Here is a 14,767-nt window from a genome sequence, read left to right as displayed (position 1 = left end):
CGCGAGATAGCGAGACTTCCGCCTGTCGTTCCGAGGATCATCTTGAGCATGATCGCTCGGAATGAGGGAGTGATGGCGTGGCTGGGATATCCAACACCTGCAGGCTAATGGTGGACCTCCCTATGCGCCCACGACCACACCATCGTCGTTCAACGAAACGACACCTACACGCTTATAACATCCCATTTATAACGTCGGCGGGCAAAAGATGAACGCGTAATTCAGTTTGGAGATGCGCGATTACGGATAGTATCCCGTCGTGTCGAAGTATTAGGCTCAAAGTCAATAAAATACCTCAATATTAATAACAAGTTGCGCAATTTTACCTATTTTATTTTCAGTTATATTTAATCGCTAAAAAAAAGAATTATATAATTTTTTATTGATGATTTGTAACGTTTGAACAGTTTTGAAGAACAAACATTTGTGGTAAATTATTGTCGAGCTTGAAGAAAAGCAATTACATTGAATTACTGCATAATGCACTTACAGAAATATAAAAAAATCAGTGAAGCTTTGCAGAGACGCAAACGAAGGTTGAAATCTATTTCTTGCGCCATGAAAATCTGAGACGGTCCCATGGGTAAAGTACGCCTTCGTTCCTACTAAATAAATATCGAACGGATCATGTCATGAGAAAACTCTTGTCCATACACAACGTGGGCGGTCCATCACTTCGTTTGGTCAGAACTTTAACGTTCGACGTTCGCCCGACGGACAAAGGGATGCAGGGACTGTTTTACATGGTAAAGACCAAGAAGGACCACCTCTGACCAGCGGATGCCTTAAAGAGGATATTGCGCCATACCCAGGTTCGTAATCTTACAAAAAGAGAGTATCCAGCCTCAGAATTATTCTGGGAACAATCGGGGTGACTCTCGTTCAAGGCGATGCCTACCCCACAATCGCTACCCTTTACCCTCCCTGATTGCATTTCGGATTATTCGCTGATTTTTAATTAACCGATTTACAAAGAGATTGCGCGCCTTGAAGAAGATACTTTGTTCTGACTGAACTTGTTTCGTCCTGGAACATCTGCTCCTGTCTGATTCATGCGCATAAATTTATATCGCGCGATTGTACGTTATAAAAAATTTAAATTTGTTGCACGCGTGTTTGCTTATGCTTTGCTATTCGCTAGTATGTAAAATAATACCTTCGTGCACCGTCTCATATTTTTTTCATAACAGATAACGGCACGATAGAATCAGAGAAACGTATTAAAGTCGTTGTGAAAATAAAACGTGTCTGCCGCCTACTTTAATAAATCAGAAAAACGTGACACCGCATTAATATACATATTTGTTATTTCTATGTAAAACAGCGGCGCGAAGGGAAAAGTTGATGATGGATAGGGGACGATTATCAGACGAAAGTTAATGGCTTTTTTTCCTCATTAAAACCTCTCTCGTATAAATTAATAAGCCGATCAGCGTTAGATGATGTAAAATAAGACAGCGGCTCGTCGCCGAGTATTTAAGAAGCTCGTAGGCGGAACGGGATGCAGACACGACGAGCTAAAACCAGCTGCTTCGCGGGATTGAGTGAAGGGATGAAAGGAGGAGATGCGAGTAAATTGCACCCCTGGGGACGAGCCTGACGAGTGGCGCGAAAGACGCAACAAGCCAGAAGTCAGCCAACTTTAATTAAGACAACGTCGCAGACTAGATGTAGACACGGGACCTTATATAAAAACTTGAGTTTTCGTAACATTTCTTTTGTCAACTGTGAATTTATAAAGCACGTTATACGAACAAAACGAGGGAGATATAACGCATTTTGTACCATGTACGGGAAATCTTAAAAACTCAACAATTTATCTCACGCTTATTTTGTGTCATTCATAGTTTTACGATTTTATTGTGCAATTTGTAATCGAGCTTGCTTTGAAGAGACTCAAAAGAAATTCATCATTTGCTAACTTTCAATTTTTAACATTTGAACACCTTTATGACCAATTCTCAGATATTACAAACCCGTCTTCAAGAAAAAGAGGGAACGAGAGAATAAAATTGATTTAAACAAGAATAAAATTTTATTACTATATTTGTCACTCTTTTAGCTCAGTCCTCGACAAACCTTTTTGCACAATTCAAAAGCTGATAGTTCCTCAATGTTTTTGTTGAAAAAGGATAGACTTTAACTTGATTGGAAAAAAAATTTTTTTTTGCGTTACAACAATATCGCGGCATTACAACGGTATTGATCTAGTGAACTCGTGACCTCTCTCGAGAGGCGTCTCGATCTGGCACGGCCGTAGATCATCGTCGTCCTGCGTGTACGCTCGTAGAGCATACCGATCCGATTGCGCGGAGGGTTCAGGAAGATCGTCGCGGAGGGTTCAGGAAGATCGTGTTCCCACGTAAATACATCGCGCCAAAAATGATGGCGTTTCGTATCTTTCGACTGCCACCTGCGTATCGCGCGGCACGCGAGCTCCATAATTCACGTTAGCGTTGCACGCCGTGCCATCGCTCGCCGGGCCGGCCGCGGGGGAGAACCGACCGATCGTATCTCAATTTCGTCAGGATATAACTACCGGGACGTCGATATAACGAACAAATCCGCGTAACCGTTTCTGATCGGAGCATCTGATCGCGCGGCACGTACGCGATTACCATCGGGGCGAACTCGAGAAATAAAGATTTGCGGCGAGTAAATATCCGCGATTGAGCAAATCCGGCATGGGAATCGCAGCTTATCGTGAAACACAAGCGGAAGGTTTGTTATTTGAAATGTCTTTGTTAATAGAATAATATACAAAAATTAATATAAGGCAGGTCACCATAAATACTAACACTTTATTGTTGGAATTTGTATTTCTTAAACAAAAATTAAAAATAAAACTTTGGATACATAAATGCAAACAAGAAAGTGTTTATCAGATAAAATAGTAATTTTTATATTATTTCGAATTTTATAATTATAAAATTGAGTGTAAAATAAGCAAAAATGAGCCCCTGACAAAAAGAGCCCCAAAATCATGATTTTTCTTTTCCTTTAACATAAGTTGTCTGTACAAAATATAAAGTTAATGTACATAAAAGTCGTGAAAATTTTATTCTCACTTCTAAATTCGTTTGTAGCAAAATTCATATGAAAAAGCTACAGAAATATGAATCCGGGTACTTCCTTAATTATTTAAGCAAATCATGTTTTCACCAGTATTAATAAAATGCAATGTTTAGTTTTCAAGAAGCAAGAGGTTGTTTTAGAAGACCTGTGTCGGACTTTCCTTTATTAAAAATTAATATTAATATCTATTTCATAATTTACCAGGCAATCTATGTGTTCCTGCAAAAATTAAAATTTATTATCGTCGTGTAGCCGACAGCTTCTCAGCGAGGCGATCATTAACAAGCAGAAGCGATCGCAAGAGGAACCTTCCGCGGCACTTGTCGACTAATAATTAACGTTGTGATATCTTATTTCGGCTCACGTCCGCGGAACAAACGGTGTCTCTGTTCGACGAAGAAACTGGTGACAAACTTTTTCCCGCGGTATATATTAAAATTCTTAATACAAACCCTTTCGCGCTAGGCTGGGGATGAATGCGGGAGTACATTCATGACGGCGGAAAGACAGACCGGGAGCGCGGAAGAGGTGCGTCTCGAAGAAAAAGCGAATTTAATGAAACGAGACAAACCCCGGTGAAGGTGTATTTGTAATGCAAATATCTGGCCGACGCTCGAGGGACGGAAAAATGAAAGCGTCGAAACAGGCGGGAACGAAATCGAGCGTCCCATCGCTCTCGCTAATCCGATTTCGAATTCTTCGTCGTTCGCCCACCCGCTCGCTCGCTCGCTCGCTCGCTCACTCGCTCGGTCGAATCACGTTCCCGACGCGGTGTAATCTTAGCAAAAAAAGAAAATCCTAATTTTCCCTTCCTTAATTACTTCAGGGATTCGGCAAAATCTCGGAAACCGCAGAATACAGGAATCGCAAACCGAATGCTTATTATCTAAAAGTCGCAGTTCGGTCTAACGTTGCTGATTTCTGTTGCTGCGTTCCCATCTCTCGCTCGTTACACGCGCGTGTATTCGTGTCATTTTTACGCGATGTTAAAATCACCGCTCGGTGTTTCAACGTAGAATGGTATTTGCGAAGGCGGAGGACTGGAAGAATTTTAGTATGGAGAGGATCGAAGGAGTCATTATTTACCGAAAGTCGACCATTGTCCCCTTTCGACGCATTGTCGAATTAAGAGCTTTTGTCATCGGAGAACGCCTGGGGCGAGAGCAACGCACGCCCGTTCTCCGTTCGTTCCATGACACGATCCGTCCGTCTCTCCTTTTCTACGGTTTTGACGGTTTCCTCCCTTCCCGCCGCGCCGGTCGCGCGAAATGAAAGCACTTTTCCGCCGAATAGACAAAATAAATCGAGTCGCGCATGACAATGCCGATAATTTCGCAACAATACGCACCCGCCCGCCGGCGTCAGGCGCACGCACGAATAAATACGCATTCGCAGGAAATGCGGACGGTAGGGCCGAACGTCCGTCGCGTTTCTTTTCCAAACAGCGTAACGGTTGAACGTCAGGGTGAATCAGTGTGAGATATACGTGCTGAAATGCTCTTCTCGCTGACCATCAGCGTACTTTTTTCTCCGAGGCTCCTCGAAAGAGATCCTTTAATGGAAGCTTGTTTGGCGCCGCAAATATACGAAAACGTTATAAAGAAATGGCAAAAATCGTGTGTATCAAAAAAATCACGTTTCAATATTATTACTGATATTTCAGCGCTTTTATCACGTCGAAAGTAATTCTAGGAAATATACGCCGAGAAAGACTGACCGAGGAGCGGAACGTAGAGAACTTCCTCAATTAGGCTATTTGTTTACAAAAGCAAAAAAATAAGGCTAACCAAACGGAAAGGGCGATATGGCGTGATGATTTATCGGTGATAATTAAAGGGCCGAACGTCACTGCCGGCTGCGTGTCGATGACCAACGGCCGCTGCGTGAGGCTCGTATTAATAGGGTGTTTTAATATCAACGGCAAACGCCACCCATCAATTCTGATCCCAAAAAATCCATCGAACAAACACTTCGAAGTTTTATCGACAGTGCCACGCAAATCAATCGTCAAGCGCGAGGAGCCAGTCTGCTTGAAAGAACACTACGGCTTTTAGCAATTTTTATTGTCTTTTCCCTTCCGTCACAACGTGCCAGCGTCGCCGCCCGCAGGTTTTGATGTTTCGCATTCGTCGATTCCCATGGAAGAATTGCGGAAATGGAAGCTCTCTTGTTTTTCCGCTTAAGCTTCACCGCGGTAGCGCTCACACATGTATAAGAACATTCGGAATCTATCTCGTCGATGGACAAGCACGTGCGAGAACCCTTCGCGACGAGTTCTCTCGAGTTCGCGAAAGTATCGGAAGAAGTTATATATGGTTACGATGATGTGGAAAAGGGGGACTTTTTAATGGCACACCCAGGTGTTAGAATCGCTATCGTCGTAGATCCCTAAGCTGCACCTAATGCTTGGTTCTCCCGCGTGGCACCCTCCTTTATGGACTAAACAACCTTCTTTATTTCTCCGGTAAGTGCTCGTCCTCTTGGCTGCAATCTCCTTTCCTTGATTGCAATAAAGAGAGCATAAAGTAAAAACTTATCTTAAACGAGGCGCTTTTTACTTTTATGATATATAAAATTACTTACCTGTATTATCTAATATTTGCGATAGTTTAAAATTAAATACTGTAATGTTTTTATTATTTCTTTTTTTAATTAGTTAATGTTAAAATAATTATTTCTCAACGTTTTCATTATATTTTGCTGCATATTTTTTTTTAAGTAGCAACTTATTATTCTAAAGCAAACAACGCGAACAAAACTATCGATGTGAAAGCACTTAAAAACATTTTATATTATATATTTAAAAAATATTTTAAGAAATAATATTAAATATACAAGTACGAGCACGCTAGCAAATTAAAGTTTTCTGATATAAAAAATTCAAATATTGTTCTAACGTCCGATGAACTTTCTACTTTCGAGAGTAATCGCCGCAAAACGATCCCTATCTCTACCTTTATCGCCTGTCAATCGAACGAGTCATTTCATCCAAGGCCGATCTTTTTGAGATCTTTATTGCCCCCGAAATCCCCGGGAGCTACTCCCGCCGGTGGTAAACTCCAGCGTCTCGATATCCACTTCTGGACTGCGGGAAAAATGGGAAGCGTGAGAGGTGCGTGGCCGTGCAACATTGGGAGGTAATATACGAGCCCGGCGCGATTCTGTGCGAGCGAACCTGATGTAGAGACCTCTCTTGAAAAGAGGCTGTCCTTGTTGGTACCACCGGCAGTTTCTGCCATGATTTACAGGTGAGCGCGACCGTCGGGCGGAGCGGCGGTGCTTAGTCTGACTCGAGGATTACCTACCGCGTGCAGTAGAAAAGGGAAACGTTGGGCGCGGCGAGCATCGGCCATCCTCGAACTCATTTCTACTTTACGCGAAAGGTACATGCCATTAGACTGTACGAAAGGCAAGACAAAATCTATGATTAAATTTTATTTTTTAATAAATATGTTTGTATTAAAAATAATAGAAATAATTGACATAAAAAACATCAATGCTGCTGGGTAAATTTTAGAAAAGTGCTATTACATATTTAACATAGTCGACAAAATTGACACTGATTATTTCTTTACAATAATCGTGATAAATCTGTGTCGCACAACAGGCAATTTTTTGCGTGAATTAAGTATAGTAACTAAAATACCATAATATTAAAAATTAGCAGCAGAATTTAATTTAATGTATTGTAACGGAAACAAATTTTAAACAGGTACATTAAGTGATTTCCTGTGGTACTTCTGGTTTAAGCCACTTCCCGTGGCACTTCCGGTTTAAGCCATTTTCTATGACACTTCCGCTTTAAAAACATTTAATGTAAATTTAATATTGCACTAAATTTCATGCGCAGACTTTTCAGTTGTAGATACATTGAATTTAATGTGTAACTTAAAATTACATTAAATTTTATGACATCGTTAACAGTATGTTTTTGCATGTTTGGTTTGAGTAGTAAAGGTATGACTAGCTGTTTAACAAAGAGAAATGGTATAGAATGGAATAGAAGAAAGAGAAGAAGATACAGAAATAAGCTCCACTCTTACCCACAACACAATCTTGGTATACGTATCTCTAGCAATCACCAAAAAATCACTTAATGTAATATAATAACGTTGTTTCCTGCTAGATTCGCGCTGAAATTGTGACGTTATTCTTGCGCAAGGAGGCGCAAGGACAGGTCATATTTCGGTCTGCGGTTTTACCCTTGCATCCCTCTGCCTGTCGAGAGCGTTGCAGATAAAACGCTTTGAATTTCAAGACGCGACAGCATCGTCCGTCACGACGGGAGATCCGCTCTGTCCGGCCGCAAGTTGGTGGCGAGTTGAAGTACACGCGCGTTCGGACGATGGCCGGGGAGTCTATCTACGTTGGTAATTCACCGTCGGTATCCGTCGGCTCGTCGCGTCGAGACTCCGAAACTTTCCCCCGAGAAGTTTGGCAATGGCGACGTACATATGTATCGGTCATACATATGTATGGGGAGAGGGACCGCGTACACGGGTCCCACGATTTCGTCGAATCGGAATCTTTTGGGAGAATTCTTTATCGTATAGTCGTCTACGGATCGTCCCGACATCACGACGACGAGACGAAAGAAAGAACCTATCGTCAACGCGAATCCTTCTTCATTGAATTCGCAGAGCGTTTTATTGAGTTTTAACGCGATCGCGTTAGAGTGGGACAGAAATGAACGGGCTCCTAAACTGGTTTTCCACGGATTGATACGGGTAGCTTTAAATTCGCCGTGAAAACGACACGAACCGGGCACACCTGTGTCCACAGTAGCCCTCGCGTAGAAACCAATCTGCTACTTCACGAGCGCTTTTAGCTACGATTTAAACCATATAAAATATTCATTTTAATTTAATTTCATTAATAATTATAAATTGTTACTTTATTTAAACGAAAACCATGAACAAAGCGCAATTCTAATTTTCTAAAAGTTTTTTATACTCTGAGAACAAGAGTTTGCTAATAATAATTAAGCTTTGGTAAAATAATTTCAATTAAATGTTTGATTACTATATTTAAATATTTAGTAATACTCAATAATTATATTAAAAATAACCAAAAATGTAACATTAACCAATCGATTACTAAAAACAATCATCAAACAATTAGATATTATTAAATATCTGGTTATATTAATGGGATATTTAATAAAAATTATTTCATCAAAACTTAGGAATTAGGCTTAATTATTATTACCAAATTTCTTTTTTAGTTCATAGAAAATTTAAAAATATCAAATTAACAATTGATTGTTTCATATATAAACAAGAATAACAAGAATATAAAATCTTCTTAAATTTCTTTAAGTTTAAAATTATAAATTCTTTCAAGAAAATTTAATATTCTTGCTTCTGTACAAAAAAAAAAAGAATTGTTGATTTAATACCAATTTTTTTCTACGTGTATCTTAAAAAAAATACTCAATTTTTTTGCATACTATCCGATAATTTCTAACGCCACGCTTTACAGAGTCCTGGGCAAGAAGTGAAAAACCGACGCCTTTTCATTGCGACGCATTAATCGCGTAGACTTTGACGAATCAATTAAATAAATGGTCGTAAATAGCCTCGGTGGCGAGGACGGCGGCGCAATACCGCGAACGAAAGCGCGTCCATTAAGAATTACAGCACCATCCACCCCCGCCGTTTGGTAGAATGACATTGGGAGCCACTCTCAGCCCTCGCTTCATCGCGCCGTTGTCGTCGCCGATGTAACAGGAATCACATTGGATCTACAAAGGGTTGACAGAAGACTTTCGTCAATGCATACGACGCCTCCATTGTTCTCGCTGTAAGATTGAGCCTGCGCGACACCCTCGCGTTCACCCCGTGGAATCACCAGCTGAAGAACGACGTAAAATGATACAGCACCCTCTGAAAGTCGAGGGGTAAACCGGAAAGAGCGATAATAGAAACACCGTGTCGAAGGATATTAAATTTCTCTTGCGGAGAAGCATCTTTTCTCATTTAAATCGAACTGTTGTAATTTAGTATCCGTTTTACTCCGTTACATGAACGTTTTATCATTGGCACTGTCGTTAGCTGTGACTTGTTTGCTGTACAGAGAAGCACCCCAAATGTAGCAATTGAGGAGGTTTATGGAAGTACGATTATAACGTATGCTGGGTAATTGAAGATGAATCCGAAATATCTTGCGAGAGAGAAGCGCAAGAGACCTACATATTACGTCTACGTATACAGGAACAGCAGGAATTATTCATTTGAAAGACAATGACTGACGGGAAAAGACGAAGGTTTGTTCTTGTATTTCATTTGGTATAACACGATACAGGTGTCAATACATAAAACACACGAACGTTAACATTTTTAATAGCTCGAGGTTGGCATCAAACGTCCGGAAGAAATTCAAGTGCAGTCTGACTGAATAATTTGACTGACAGCTCATAACTCTTGAAAGCCGTGCAACGTCTGAAACGTTCATCTTGCCGATCGCGCACCGACTAATATGGAAACGGAACCACGTAGCGCGCGTAGGAATCGTAATAATGCACGTAACCCGCAAGAAATATACAGCGCGTGGGAGATGGATTTACGGCGTGACGTCTTGAGGAGGCTGCGATGAGAAATGTGAGCGAAAGCGCGGGCGCGAAATATGAGAATGAGAATGGGGATGAAAAGAGGGGGCGGCGGGTGCCTATTTAGTGCGTCACGTCGTCTGTGTCAACGTTATTATACCGCAGATTCTCAAGGGAGAGCTTTCGCACACTTGCGTCAAGCTGGAGAGACCGAGACGAATAAGTCACAAAAGCGATTTTTTAAAATATGAATAGCCGTAGAAGCGAGAGAACGCGCTTCGAACAAGTTACAAAACCTTCCAGTTACAAAAGCTCTTCAAAGTTGATAAAACTTATTGTAGATACATCAAAGTATTTTGATTTGGTGCTTTCCAAAGCAATAAATAAAATTATTTTTTCTTAAGTACTTTCCAATCTATAGCGTTTAACAGTTTATGTCCCGAAAGAAACTGTGTTCAATTAAATTTAATTACACTTTTGATAAATATATAATTAAGCAATAATAAGTCAAATTAGATCGTTTAATTATAATTATACAAATAACCAAGAATTAGAAAGCAAATAAGAAAACAAGTATATAAGAAAACGCCAAGTAGAGTTGGAAATTGTATCTTTGTTGCCTAATATTTTTTTATATAAATAATCGTAAATCGTAAATCGTATACATATTTTCAGTTTTTATAATTTTTAAAAGTATTTTATCTGCATTATTTTATCTATTGCAAGTACTAATAACCAAAAATATAATGGGTATAAATTTGTAAGTATCAAATATTTTACGGGTATATTCCATCAATCAAATATTAAAAGAAATTGTATAAATATGAAGTTAGACATACTTGATGTTTAAAATAGTATAAATTTTATTACGAAACAATAGAATATTTTGAAAACAAGCAATTGAAAAAAATGTTTTAGGTAAAAGTTGTATGGTCTACTTAAGTACATACAACGATGTGATTCTAGAGATTATTTCTGAAAACTCCATGTATACTTATTGTTAGAATAAAAAAATATATGTATAATAGTTGCATGACAATCGAATGTTGTCGTAAAAAACGTATTACACTGCAGAATTCGAACAAGCTTGGATTTTGCTTGCCTGACTCTGCAATGATATATGATTCGATTGACAACTCAGAGCCTCTCTTTCCTCTGCTGCATCGAATGCTACAACAGGTGAAAATAATGCCAGTCGGTTTATTCGAGTGAACTAACGTGATTGTTAGTATCAACGACATCCCAAATATTTCTTCTCTTCCTTTGTTATAAGATATAAGTGAGAATTGTGCAGAATAGTATTAAGTGGTAATCGGTTTTGAAAGAGCCGATTTTACTATAAATTGTACAATATCATCGAAATTCTCAGTGGTAAGAAATGAAGTGAATAATCTTTCGCGAATTGCATCTATTATTATTACTCTATTATTATCAATATCTCAAATATTTCTTCCTCTATTCAACGTAAATGAACGTCACTTGATAGTTTTAAAGATTTTGGTTTTTTTAAAATACTTCATTATAAATTATACCATAATATCCAAATTTATAGCCGCAGTAAATTTCGACAAGGTGTATTTTTATGTTACTCTACTTCACAAGTTTGTTTAGCATTAAATTCAACTTGATGTATTGCATGTCACGTTCAACCGGTAATTCCGCGATGCAAAGTTATTTGATATATGTGTAAAAGTGTTAAATTTTTAAATCTAAAATTTACGAAATTGCGATTTGGGGAACGAAAAGCGAACAAAGTATAAAATGAAATGTAATACAAATATGTAACACAAGAAATTGTAGAGCATTTTTTTTACTCATTATTAATTATTAAAATAGCTAGTTCTAAATTTCATTGATATATTTGTTATAGAATGTATATATATAATAGAAAACTATGATAATTGATGAGATAATCCTAGCAGATTAGAAGTTATTTTAAGTATCAATAAACCTTGAACTATTTTATCTAATCTCACGTAATTTAAAATTCAATTTTATAGATATATCTTCGAGTGTATACTCATTACATCTGATTTAGAATAATTAACTGACAACATCACACAAGATTACTAACCATGATAATACAGTTATTGCTCTTAGTTTCTTTATCCGTTATTGGTCATGGTGAGTAATTTAACAGATTGCTCGGTCGATTTAAATTGATCGCCTTAATGATAGTGTACTTTATTATGACTAAATTTATAAATGTAATAACAAATATTACGCAGGCACATCAACATTACAAGATTACAACACTACACTACAACATTTAGAACCGATGATTGCAATTGTAGTAGGAAGGTTAGCTAAGCTAGGTGAGATCCCATACCAGGTAAGTCGCTAAGTTATTATCAATATTATTACATTATTTACTTTGTCTTAAAAATGTATGTAGCATCTGAGTTTTAATATGATTACGTCATAATTTAATTTCTTTTAAATCTCAGACAATTTTAAAAATAAACGTGTGAAAAATTTTATACTCTGTTGTACGAAAATATATTATAAAGTGGTATAGAAAGATAATTTAGTAATATTGAATTGAGATTGTTGAACGTCAGTGTTTTTATATGCATATAATCGCAATATTTTACATCACAAAATGAAAAATGACAAGATTTGATCTTACTTTTTGGACTACGACATTATCAAATTATTACATGAGAAGATATCATTAAAGAAAATACTTCACTAATATTATGATTATCGTTATATCATTTTAATTGCTCGTTTAGTGACCTATTTTTCTATACCATTATATTCTTTAAAAATAACGAGCACATGAGATTGTTATTAAAATATATGATTTCAGGTTTCTCTTCAAAGAATTAAAACACAACATCATTTCTGCGGTGAATCTATAATTAACCGGATATACGTACTGACCGCCGCTCACTGTATAAAAACGTGAGAATCTAAAGAAATTATTTCAGTAGTATAAAATATATTGTAGATACAAAAATACGTTCTACATGATATTTTTTATAGTAAAGACATTAAGGACATTTCAGTCAATGTGGGATTAATAGATCTACGAAAACCGCATGCGGTGCATCTAATCAAATCCTCTTACATACATCAAAAATACAACCGCACTAATTCATGGATCCACGATATCGCTTTACTTAAGGTAACGTAGAATTTGTACGATAACAATCAACACATATAGTTTTACTACTTTAAATAAACAATTTGAAAATTAAAACTCTAAAAAAGAGTATATGGGAAAATTGTTTTCAGCTCAAAACTCCTTTGGTATTTTCTTTTTTGGTGCGTCCCGTCACGTTACCGAAACAAAATCAAATTATTCGTGCCGGATCACATGCAGTCGTTTCAGGGTTCGGCAGACTATCGGTAAGTCTCCTAACAATTTGGAATATCGATCTGTCACTTTACATAGATGTAACACAATATATGTATATATTTACGTATATGTTATATAGCAATTATATTATTTGCTGAGAATTTAACTATTTGAACTCTCGGATGCTCGCTTTTTGAGAATCGCATCTTAAATTACTTTTGTAAGTTACATGTGTATGTATATTTATACTTGCAGTTTAGAGGAAAGAGAACTAATAATTTATACATCACAGATATTTTAATAACTAAGCAAACTACCTGCCAAGAAATATACAACCTGACAAATAGACAGATTTACAGCACACAAATCTGTGCAAATGACCCAACCAAATTAAAGGGATTTTGCCACGTACGTAAGCTATTAACATTCCGTAAAACGTCGTGATACATCACTGTTAATAGTTATTAATCGCATATACAAATTTTACGCTGTCTGCCCAAGTATAGTCATTAACTGAGCTTGGATTATTTTTTTCGCCACGAAGCTTTAATTTGATATTATTCCTAATGACTTCTAGTCACATTGTTTTAATATAAAGTTAGCACTTTAAGCGATTCAGATCCTCGATAAGTAACAATGTGTATTATACGCGTATATAAATATAAAGCGCTCGATAATTATAATATTTTAATTTATGGTATCACTTATTACGTTGATTGTTTACGTACTGGATTGACGATTTTATTGTTTATTAACATATTCGGTATTTTGTTACGTTTTGTCGATTTAATTTAATTAACAGCAAGATTGCTCAGCCAACGGTTAATCCGGTATGGAATCCGGAGTCCGTTATGATAAACCATGTATTTCATTAAAATAACAAAGCGGAAATAACACAGGTTACCTTTGCAACAAAACTTTAACAAATAAATTTTTAATTGTAAAAAATAATACTGTTTGCGAAATTGATTTTTTCTAACCAAATGTATTTTTAGCTTTAGAGAATTTGTATTTTTTAGGGCGATTCCGGTGGTCCTCTCGTTGTCAATGGACAACTTGTAGGAATTGTGTCGTGGTTGTACCGTGGTTGCGGTAACCCAAAATATCCTCAAATATATACACACGTGCCGTCATACGTCGACTGGATCAATGAACATTCAATAATTTGAAATATTGTAATTAACGAAGTAAATAAATTAATCTTGATACTTAATACACAGTGAAATCAAGAATCGATCTGTTTAATTAAACGTTCAAATATAGGTGTAATAAATTTGAAAATACGCATTAAATGTATTTTATATTATGTAATTCATTACGCGCACTCAACACTTTCCTTGCATTAGTAAAAAGTACTATAATTTTATGAAGATTATTACTATCAAAATATGTATTATAACATCAATAAATATCAAAATTTAAAATAACTGACATTTTTAGCTTACAATTTAGTAAACAAACAACAGCAAACGAGATTCGCTTAAAAAAAATGTATATTTTAATAAATAGCAAATATTGCATACACAAATATTACATACATTTTGGAATTTCTACTGTCGATATACCTACCAATGACAATAGTATCAGTATTTCAAAAGAGAAAAAAATGAAGCTACTAGCAGTTTAAAATACTGTAAATAATTTATTACGAGAAATATAATCCCTGCCAGAATTCGAAGTAGTATTATTGTTAAATTAATTTACAATTTAATTTGGAATTACATTTCTCGTAAATTATTTATAGTTTTTTAAGTTGCTAATAGCATTATTATCAAATTTGTGCTATGATGTTTAGTTTCAGTTTATAATTGCATGTCGAGTCTGATTATGTTTGGCGCGTA

At 36.8% G+C, this 14,767-nt stretch overlaps 2 protein-coding genes across 3 annotated transcripts in view; one reads left to right on the top strand and one right to left on the bottom strand.

Moving 5' to 3' along the window:
• The window catches only part of LOC105200923, a 203,611-nt gene that overhangs the window by 135,376 nt on the left and 53,468 nt on the right, over positions 1-14,767 (bottom strand). The gene's annotated exons all lie outside the window — the stretch shown is intronic.
• On the top strand, positions 10,595-14,357 carry LOC105200747 (chymotrypsin-2). 2 transcript variants are annotated; one of them, XM_011168442.3, is made up of 8 exons: positions 10,605-10,993; positions 11,623-11,746; positions 11,851-11,954; positions 12,435-12,529; positions 12,611-12,752; positions 12,863-12,976; positions 13,182-13,334; positions 13,946-14,357. In XM_011168442.3, the coding sequence occupies exons 2-8, from the start codon at positions 11,698-11,700 to the stop codon at positions 14,093-14,095; spliced, it is 807 nt and encodes a 268-aa protein (XP_011166744.1). In that variant the 5' UTR covers positions 10,605-10,993; positions 11,623-11,697; the 3' UTR covers positions 14,096-14,357. The 2 variants fall into 2 exon arrangements, with proteins under 2 accessions (XP_039301745.1, XP_011166744.1); XM_039445811.1 differs by lacking the exon at positions 13,182-13,334 and having other exon boundaries at positions 10,595-10,993.

The sequence above is a fragment of the Solenopsis invicta genome, chromosome 2 (genome assembly GCF_016802725.1).
Source record: "Solenopsis invicta isolate M01_SB chromosome 2, UNIL_Sinv_3.0, whole genome shotgun sequence".
NCBI lineage: Eukaryota > Metazoa > Arthropoda > Insecta > Hymenoptera > Formicidae > Solenopsis > Solenopsis invicta.
Note: the sequence above shows the minus strand (reverse complement) of the source record. Positions and strands in the feature narration are given on the sequence as shown.

Bases quoted from the DNA above. Each gene is read 5' to 3' on its own strand.
- LOC105200747 (XM_011168442.3), top strand. From the start codon at position 11,698: ATGATAATACAGTTATTGCTCTTAGTTTCTTTATCCGTTATTGGTCAT. The intron at 12,977-13,181 runs GTAAGTCTCCTA...TTATACTTGCAG, and splicing joins CAGGGTTCGGCAGACTATCG to TTTAGAGGAAAGAGAACTAA. The intron at 13,335-13,945 runs GTACGTAAGCTA...TGTATTTTTTAG, and splicing joins AATTAAAGGGATTTTGCCAC to GGCGATTCCGGTGGTCCTCT.